This window comes from Vombatus ursinus, unplaced genomic scaffold, assembly GCF_900497805.2.
Source record: "Vombatus ursinus unplaced genomic scaffold, bare-nosed wombat genome assembly UNPS02014822.1, whole genome shotgun sequence".
In the NCBI taxonomy this organism is placed as follows: Eukaryota; Metazoa; Chordata; class Mammalia; order Diprotodontia; family Vombatidae; genus Vombatus; species Vombatus ursinus.
In genome coordinates, this window is record NW_020954600.1 from 2,262,915 (window position 1) to 2,272,360 (window position 9,446).

Genomic DNA, 9,446 nt, shown 5'->3' on the forward strand with positions numbered 1-9,446 from the left:
ACCTACCTCAGATAACCCTTCCATAATTCAATGTGCATTTATTAAACATCTATTGTGTGCGAGGCGTGGTGATGGTCACTAATGTTGTGAAGAAAGTGCTCGCAAACTGTAATGTAATCAATCAACAAATATTTATTAAGCACCTTTATGTGGTAGCTCTTTCACCCTTTCCAACATTCAGTCTTAAAGAAGATGCTATACCCCTCACACTCAGCCTTCTACACCAATCATAATACAAGTAATCCAGTATTTGTCATGTGGACGAAAGAGGGTAGGTGGACACAGAGGACTCTGTAACGACCTAAGCCCTCTTCATTCCTAGGGGATAGATGGGAATAAAATACCCTCTGGCCCCTGTGTGGGGACAGGCATAAGCAGCATTAAGAAAGAAGTCACATTTTCTTGGCCTATTTGAAACACTCAAGGCATCATTTGAATCTCCCAACTTCAGGGTGGAGTGAAAAGGAAGAGAATGGTAATGTAAGGTCAAACATTACCCTCACACAGGAGTTGGGGGAGGTCTTCTCACATGGAAAGCCCCCTCCCCAAACAAATCCCAGTCCAGAAAACAAGGAAGCAACAGAGCCTGATCAGAGGTTACTCTGCCCACAGGTCACCGTATCGGGAAACCCCAGCCAGACCTCATCTTAGAGACAGATCACCGGGGGCTGTGGCTGGGAGCAGACAGATATGGGCAGCTGGAGGGCTTTCATTCACGCTGGAATCCAAGCCAGATGTCCTGGCAGGCCAGAGGAGAACCAAGGGGCTAATACCCGCCCATGGCTGAGGAGTGAGACTGCTCTTTCCCAAGCCGAGGCCAGGGGAACCCCCAAGAGCAGAGGTCGAGGTCAAGGGTGGTTCTGTGGGGGAAATAGCTTCACTGAAGCTGGGCTCAATTCAATCTTCCTTCCAAAGTGTACTCCCCACCCTTTTGGCCAGCCAGGGCTCTCAGCCGCTCACACATCAAGGGGCAGATAGCCCATTTTTTTCCATTTGGGCCAAGGCCATACTTTCCTTTAAGATATGGAGACAGCAAATTTAGCAACTGCTTTCAAAGGGGTTTGGTGGATGGAGATGTGGGGAGGGATGAGGGCTCTGTTTGCACTTGCTTCCCACTCCAGATTTTAGTGGTCCCAGGGACGAACGGGGACATTTATAATACTTAATAGCCTCTGGGTATAACATCCTCCATGGGAGAAGAGAGCAGGACGGAGGGGCAATCCCTCTGGCTTGGGGTTCCTAAGTTGACAGCAAGGATAACTTACTTCTCCACCCACTCCATCCTCTCCTAGGAGACCCCTCCTCCAAGGTCTAAAAACACCCCCCAGACAGGAGAGGAGGGCAGTCTTTGGCTGGTCCTTACAATGAGACTGATGGCTCTTTACAGGCAGCAGGGAGAGAAATTCTGGGAAGACCCAGGCTTGGATTCCAGTTCTGACACTTATTGGCCAAGTGACCCGTCGCTGCTCCCAAGTCTCAGGTCCTGTGAAATGGGGATAATAATACGTGCACACCCACACAACGCGGTTGTGAGGGAGGAACTCTGTAAACCATAAAGTAAACCATAAAACATGAGAGAAACGGGTGTAATGATACAGGAGTGACTGGCCAGCTTCCAGATCCATTCACTGGGGTTCCCACTCCCCCTGGGGGCCAGCAGACTCCAATTCCCCAGATCTGTCCACCCCGCCCCCCCCCCCAGAGGGTTCCTCCCCGCCCTTCACCCCCAGCCCTGCCTGAGGTCTCTGACCGGGGCAGGGAGGGCTCACACCCCCATCTCGCCCTTCTCGCCCTCTCTGGGGATCAGCTCCGCCTGGGCCTTCTTCATCTCCAGCCCCTTCACCCACGTGTAGGCTGAGGAGCCACCCAGCACCATCAAGTTGCTCGTCCACCAGAGGAAGCTTTTGGTGTCCTCAAAGTACAGGACAGCCAGGACCGTCTGGGCACAGGCTTTGGCCGTGCCTGACACGTTGTGAGTCAGGGGGCTGGTGAACTTGATCTGCAGGCCCGTCACGTAGCCGATGGCAAAGCCAAAGAGCCCGCCCAGGGTCATCACGCCCCAGAAGTGGGTGCTGTCCAGTTTGTCGAAGGCAGCCAGGCTCTGCAGCTCCCCAAACAGCAACAGCAGCGGGAGGAAGAGGACGCAGGCGTTGACATTGTTATAGAAGGTCAGCCGCCAGATGCTGCCGTCCACCGCCGGCAGCACCTTCTTGGTGTAGATGGCATTGAGGGAGACGCAGAGGCTGGCCAGCACCCCAAACAGGGTGCCCACCCACGACAGGGTGCCTTCTTCCCCCTCCTGGTCCACACCGAGCCAGAAGCCACCTGTAGCCAGAGCAATGAGAGGGAGGATGGGGATGGGAATATGTGTTAGACCATGGAGCAGAGAAGGTCACAGGAGCATCATCCCCTGCAGGCGTAGAGAAGGAAGAGTCTGGAAGACCAGCGTTCAAATCCTGATGCAGCTGCATGCTAGCTGTGTGACCGTGCTGCTAGCTACCTCAGTTTCCTCATCTGAAAAATGGGGATAATAACAGTGCCTATCTCCTGGGGTTGGTGTGAGGATCAAAGGAGAAAATCTATGTTTGCTTTGCAAACCATAAAATGACATATATACGTGTTTGTCATTATTTTACAAAGAACACTCCAGAAGACCAAGGTTTTGGGCTCTGCTAGTCAATACACCTATGACCTTAACTTCTCTGGGCCTCAGTTTCCTCATCTGTGAAATGAAAGTGTTGGAACAGATGGTTTCGAAGATGACTTCCCGTTCTAAATCCTATGATTCTATAAAAGGCCAACCACTCCCTTCATTTTACAGATGGGGAAACAAGAAGGGTGACATGCCCAAGGTCACCTAAGCATTTATTAAGCACCAACTGTGTGCCAGGCACAGGAGATATAAAAACAAATGTGAAATAATCCCCGCCCTTGAGGAGCTACATTTTATCGATGGAGACAACATGGACATGACAAATTCAACCCTGAAGCTACAGGGTCTTTTCTCATTTAGAATTATTTTTATTATGATTTATTATTATTATATATTATTATGATTTTTTATTAACAGTAACAATAATAATAACCACAGCTAGCATTTATATACAGCTTTAAGACTTGCAAAGTGCTTTACAAATATCTCATTGTGTCCTCACAACAACCTTGGAAGGCAGGTGCCATTGTTATCCCCATTTTACAGATGGGTAAACTGAGGTCAGAAAAGCTATGTGAGTTGCCCAGGGTCACACAGCCAGGAAGTGTCTGAGGCCAGATCTGGCCCCAGGTCTCCCCGACTCCAGGCCCAGCACTCCATGCACTGTGGCGCCTCCTAGCTGTTAATGCCAACAGAGGTGAGAGTCATAATTACAGCAACTTGCATTTTTAAAATACATTAAAGAGGCAGCTAGGTGACTCAGTAGATAGAGCACCAGTCCTGGAGTCAGGAGAACCTGAGTTCAAATCCGGCCTCGGACACTTACTAGCTGTGTGACCCTGGGCAAGTCACTTCACCCACGGTTGCCTCCAAAAAAAAAAAAAAAGAAAGAAAAAAGTGCATCAAAGCTTACAAAGCCACTTACAAAGCCGAGTCAGTGAGGGGAGAGGAGGGCTGAGGAGGGGCTGGAAGAAGCCCCAAGCACCAATCTCCACCCCTATTTCCTTCCCTCTGAAGCTGCTACAGCCAGCTCCTCTCCCCATGTCTCAGCACCAGGTCCAGTTTCCCCAACACCCTTACCCCAAGCCCAGACAACCTCAATCTTCAGACAGGAATTCACAGACCTAGGAATTACAGCGATTATAGTGATACAATCACGGAGCAGAGGGCTGGAAGGCATCTCAGAAACTATGAGATTTTATGGATGAAAAATGAAGCCCAGGGAAATTAAGCCAAGTAAGAATCCAGGTGTAAAATCTGAACCTGGGTCCTCTGATTTTAAGCACCCAGGCTCCTTCCACTGTTTGACTTTTGGGGGTTGAGTTTGCCAGGAGCCCCTGTAAGGGTCTCACTGGTGGCCAATGAAGCCGAACATCACCAGCTATAATCCTACTCCTGTTACCAAATTTTAGCTTTGTTTGTCTGGTCCAACCTGGCCCTGGAATCCCTGGATCCCTGCTCTGCTATTCAGGCTTTGCTTTAAGACCTCCAGAGGTGGGGAAACCACTGCCCCTTAAGGATAACCCAACTCCCCTCTGGCATAACTCAATTTGGGAAGGTTTTCCCTAGAATAGGGGTGGGGAACCTGCAGCCTAGAGGCCACATGTGGCCTTCTAGGTCCTTGGGTGAGGCCCTTTGACCCAGCCCAAGTTTTACACAACAAATCCTTATATTAGGGGGATTTGGTCTGTGAAGTCTGGATTCAGCCGCACTTGAGGTCCTAGAGGGCCACATGTGACCTTGAGACCGCAGGGGCCTAGATCCAGCCGAAATCTACCTCTCTCCCAGCTTCCTAGGTCTTGGGCCAAGCTGAAAGAGTCCAACTCTCTTTTCCACGACCCCTTCAAATACTTGGAAACTCTTTAGGAAAGGGGTCTGCGGACAGATTTCAGGGATCCATGAACTCTGATGGGGGAAAAAAAAATCACACCTTTATTTTCACTAACCTCTAACTGACATTGAGCCTTTCCTTCCATTAGGAATGTAGGCAACAGACAGGATTCTGAGGGAGAGAACCAGAGATCACTTAGTCCCTCCCAAGCCTAGATTCATTCTTCAAGGTTCAGCTCAAATCTCACCTATCAGATTTGGGAGGGGCCTTAGAACACAGACGTCAAAACTAGAAGGGGCCTTAGAACATAGGATGTCAGAGCTGGAAAGGACCTTGGAACATAGAGGTCCCTAGAATACAGCTTTGGGAGGGACCTTAGAAGATAGGATGTCAGAGCTGGGAGGGACCTTGGAACAGGGAATGTCAGAGCTCGGAGGGACCTTAGAACATATAGAATATCAGAGCTGGGACAGACTTTAGAACAGAGTGTGTCAGAGCTGGGAGGGACCTTGGAACACGGAATGTCAGAGCTGGGAGGGACTGTGGAACAGACAATGTCAGAGGTGTGAGGGACCTTAGAACAGGGAATGTCAGAGCTGGGAGGGACCTTAGAACATACAGAATATCAGAGCTGGGAGGAACCTTGGAACAGAGAGTGTCAGAACTTGTAGGAATCTGAGAACATGGAATGTCAGAGCTGAGAGGGCCTTAGAACAGGGAATGTCAGAGTCAGGAGGGACCTACCAACACAGAGCATCAGAGGCTTCACCAGATGCCCAAGGTGTCCACGTACAAAAAAAAGAGGCTAAGAACTCGGGCTCTCGAATCAAACAAATATATAAAGTCCTCCATTTGATGTGGAAATCTCTTCACAATCTGGCCCTTTCCTACTTTTCCAGGCTCTTCACACATTACTTGCCTCCTTGAATCCTGGCCCCCTTTCCTTGACATTCCATACACACTCTACCTCCATGCCTTTGCACTGGCTGTTCCCACACCTGGCATGCCATTCCCTCCACTGTCACCTGTGGTAATCCCTGGTTTCTTTGAAGACTCAGTGCCAGGACAGCTAGGTGGCGCAGTGTATAGAGCATCGGCCCTGACTTCAAGGAGGCAGCATCTCATAGGGGTTACAGTGCTGGGGGTGGAGCCAGGAAGGATCTGAATTCAAATTCCACCTCAGATGATGACTATCTGGGTGGCTCTGGGCAAGACTTTCTCAGCCTCAGTTTCCTCAACTGTAAAATGGGCTAATAAGAGAACCTGACTCCCAGGGTAGTTGTGAGGGTCACACGAGATAGCATTTGTAAAGCAACTGGCACACAGTTAATAATAATGCAAGGCCCAAAACTTAATAAATGCTTACTTCCTTTCTTGTGACTTTACTCTGATCCCTATTAAAGTCCCTGTTCTTAGACCCAGCCCAATGTTCTAGGCTCAAAGGCTGTTTTCAGATCCTGTCATTAGGAGCGTTGACTAGCCCTCCCAGTTGGGGACCATATGAAAATATTAGTGTGCCTTCATGTGTTCCTGATAAGAAAAAAAAAGGGTAGGGGTTACTGGGTACAGGGCCAACCAGTGCCAGATCTCAAAGGCCCTCCACTAGAGGTCCTTCCTTGGCTGACAGTGGCCATGAATTGTTACCCTTTGCTTCAACCTGACCTAACCCTACATCTCCAGGGGGCACAGGGCGGCTTTTGTCCTACGCCTGGGTGACGTCCAGGCACATTCTGTCCATGGCACTCCCCTAATCTGGTAGAGTAACCTTGTCCAAAAAAAGATGATGAGCGTGGTCTGGCCCCACCTGTTTTTGATGAGGTCAGCCTGCCTCCTGGTGATATGTCACTACAGAGACAAGAAGGCCAGGAGTCGGGAAGGCTGGGGTCAAACCCCACCTTTGACACTTCTTGGCTGTGTGGCCATGGACAAGTCATGACCTCTTAATGGGACAACCCTAAAATCTCAAAGCCATGTAGTCCCTTCAGTGACCTCCAGTGATGGAAGGCTCACTCTTCACAGTGAGGGAGATTAGGAAGGTCAAGCAAAGAAGCTGCTGGAATTAATACAAAGTTCCTTAATGAATTAATGAGGGTTCCTGAGGTGGCCCATTCCACTTTGGGAGGGCTCTAACCATTAGGAAGTTCTTATCCTACATCAACCCTAAATCTGCCACTTTGCTATTTGATCCACTGTCCCCAGGCCTCCCCTCCACGTCCAAACAGAAAATGACTAATCCACATTTCCCTGGTCAGTTCTTGGCAGGCTTGTTCGAATCCGTTTTCTCCTAAACCTGCTCCTCTCCTGACTCCACCCCCCCACCCCATAACTGATCCTCACACGGCCTGGTCCCCAGGCTTCTCACTATCACCAATGCCTTCCATCGAATTAATAGCTTACTAAAATATGGCACCCAGAACTGAGCAAAGTACTCCAGGTGTGATCTGACCAGGACGGCGTACGTGGGGCCCATCACCTCGAAATCTCTCAATGCAACTTAAGCTCACCCCCATGGGGGGGGGGTCACTCCCAGAGGGTAGGGGCCACTCACCGATGATGACGCCACAGGTAAGCAGGGCATAGAAGGAGGTGGTCTGCTTCAGCAGCAGGTAGGAAAGTAAGACATTGAAGACGGTGGTGAGTGAACGGCCCACGTTGTAGAAGGCCACGCCCACGTACTTGAGACAGAGGTTGTTGAAGGTTATCATGCTAATGAATACCACCGACAGGGGCAGGATGCTGCGTGAGACCTTCATGTCCATCCGCACAGAGGGGAAGTCCACGGTGCCCGGCCAACAGGTGGCCAGCAGGCTGAGGGCCTTGCAGAGCAGGACGGTGACCAGGCACTGGTAGAAGGTGACAAAGAGCGGGGCATCCAGGCGCAGAGAGGGGCTGTCCAGTAGGTATTTGTTCAGGAAGACCATGGAGATGGAGATGAGCCAGTAAAGGCTCACCACCAGGGCGATCTGCAGCGCCCGCAGCAAAAATGGCTTCTCGTGCCCCGGCTCTCCCTCCGCCGATTCCTCCAAGGCCCCTGTAAGGGCCATCCTCAGGATCCGGGAGCGCTTCAGAGGGGTCCTGTTCATGGTAAAGGAATTGGGAGGTGGGGGAGGGTTACTTTAGGCAGCCGGGGAAGGCCGGCTCGGGGCTGAAACTAGAAAGGGCGAGGTGGGGGTGGGGAGAGAAAGGGCCCAGCCTTGATTACACGGAGAATGATGGGACACCGAGGTTATAGGCAAAGATTGTCACAATATTAGAATGTTAGAACTGGAGTCTTAGAACAGAGGACACGAATCCGAAGCTGGTGAGGGACCTGAATGGAAACCACAGAATGCTAGAGCAAGAAAGGATCTTGGAACATCAAATTTAAGTCCACCCAGGGTCCTTAGGGCACCGAATGTTAATGAACAAAGCTAGTATGGTCCGAAACATTAGAACCAAAAGGAGTCTTGGAACATACAAGTTTGACCTCAGAATGTTAGTGATGGAAAGAATTAAAACAAACAGAACGTTCGGAGCTCCAGGAAACAGAACATTTGCAGCTGCAGCAAATGGAACGCTGGGAGATGCAATAAACAGAACGTTCCGAGCTGTAAGAAACAACACTTGCAGCTGCAGCAAATGTAACGCTGGGAGATGCAATAAACAGAACCTTCCGAGCTGAAAGAAACGACACTTGCAGCTACAAAAGATGGAACGCCGGGAGCTGTAAGAAACAACGCTCCGAATTGCAACAAAAGAAATGGAATGTTGGAACTGGAAGGATCTGACACCGCCGATCGATAGGCATGGAAAGAACCTTAACCCTAGAACGTCAGGAGCCAGACGCGGCCCTTAGAGATCGTCGTTTCCAGTCCCTTCATTTTACAAGGGGGGAGGGGGAGGCTGAGGCCCAGTGAGAGCCAGGGACTTGCCCAAGGTCACACTGCGGGTCGGTGGCTAGGTTGGCTGGGGGAAGGGAGAGGGTCCCAAAGAGGTCCGTCTGCTAGGAAATCCCAGGCTAGGTCGGGTGCGGGAAGGAGAGGGTGCAGGGCGGCACCGGCTAGCTCGGCGTCTCCCTTGTGCCCCCGGCTCAGCCCAGACAGCGGTCCGGACATACTTCCTGCTTGCCCCTCCCCCTCCCGCCTTAAAGGGCTAGCACACTCGCATTTCTTAAAGAGACCCGCCGCGGAAGCATCCTGCCGCGTGCACTCCCACCATCAATTTTTCAATCGCCTGGTGTGCCGGGGTTAGAACTCCCCGGTCCCCTTTCCTCTCCCCCCAAGATGGGAGAAGAGCCTGGTCCTTGCTTTCACTACGCGACCGTTCCTCTTTCCTCCACCCCGAGTTACGGGTGTTTTTTTTTCTGGGGGGGGAGGGATGGGTGCCGAGAGGTCCAGCTCCTCCATGCCTAGGGCGCTCTGGCATTCATTCACGTTCTCTTTCTTTCGCTTCCTCCTTCCAGCTGCCCCCGAGTCTCCCTCCCCTCCCTTTGCAAGGTTGCCCCTCCCGCCCCTGTACCCCAGCCCCACGGAGCCCCTCCAGCTAGGCCCGCTGCACCCCGAAGGCTCTTACCTGCCTGATCTGAGTGCCAGGCTGTAGCGCCCCGAACAGAGCTACACCTGCCGCTGCCCCGCCCTGGGGCCGTGCCAAGCGGAGGCCGCTTCCTGCTCCGGGGCCAGGAGAGCCCGCCGGGCAGTCTGCGAGTCTAAGACAACCCGCCCCCCCCCTTCCTCCCCTGACCTCGCTCCACCCCTCCCGCCCCATCGTCCAGCCAGGGGCACTAGGGTGGAAGAAGCTGCCCCAACCCCAGCGCCCCACCTTGGTCCCCTTGCCCCGGACATAGCATGGGTTAAATCTTAGGGGTCAGGGGGCCACCTTTCTCCCAGCCTAGATCCGGCCTAGGTCTAGGCTTTTTATCTGCCGGGAGATCCCAGCTTGTGCAGAAGAGGACGTGGAGCATTAAGGCAGGGAAGGGACCCGATC

The 9,446-nt window shown here is 51.8% G+C and overlaps 1 protein-coding gene across 2 annotated transcripts; it reads right to left on the reverse strand.

The window, feature by feature from the left end:
• Window positions 1-1,731: 1,731 nt before the first annotated feature.
• On the reverse strand, window positions 1,732-9,109 carry SLC35C1 (solute carrier family 35 member C1). Of its 2 annotated transcripts, XM_027837662.1 has the most exons (3): window positions 9,036-9,109; window positions 7,033-7,559; window positions 1,732-2,325 (listed from the first exon to the last, which is right to left on the reverse strand). In XM_027837662.1, the coding sequence occupies exons 2-3, from the start codon at window positions 7,526-7,528 to the stop codon at window positions 1,766-1,768; spliced, it is 1,056 nt and encodes a 351-aa protein (XP_027693463.1). In that variant the 5' UTR covers window positions 7,529-7,559; window positions 9,036-9,109; the 3' UTR covers window positions 1,732-1,765. The 2 variants fall into 2 exon arrangements, with proteins under 2 accessions (XP_027693463.1, XP_027693462.1); XM_027837661.1 differs by lacking the exon at window positions 9,036-9,109 and having other exon boundaries at window positions 7,033-8,732.
• Between the last annotated feature and the right edge of the window lie 337 nt (window positions 9,110-9,446).

Bases quoted from the DNA above. Each gene is read 5' to 3' on its own strand.
- SLC35C1 (XM_027837661.1), bottom strand. From the start codon at position 7,567: ATGAACAGGACCCCTCTGAAGCGCTCCCGGATCCTGAGGATGGCCCTT. The intron at 2,326-7,032 runs GTGAGTGGCCCC...CTCTGGCTACAG, and splicing joins TACCTGTGGCGTCATCATCG to GTGGCTTCTGGCTCGGTGTG.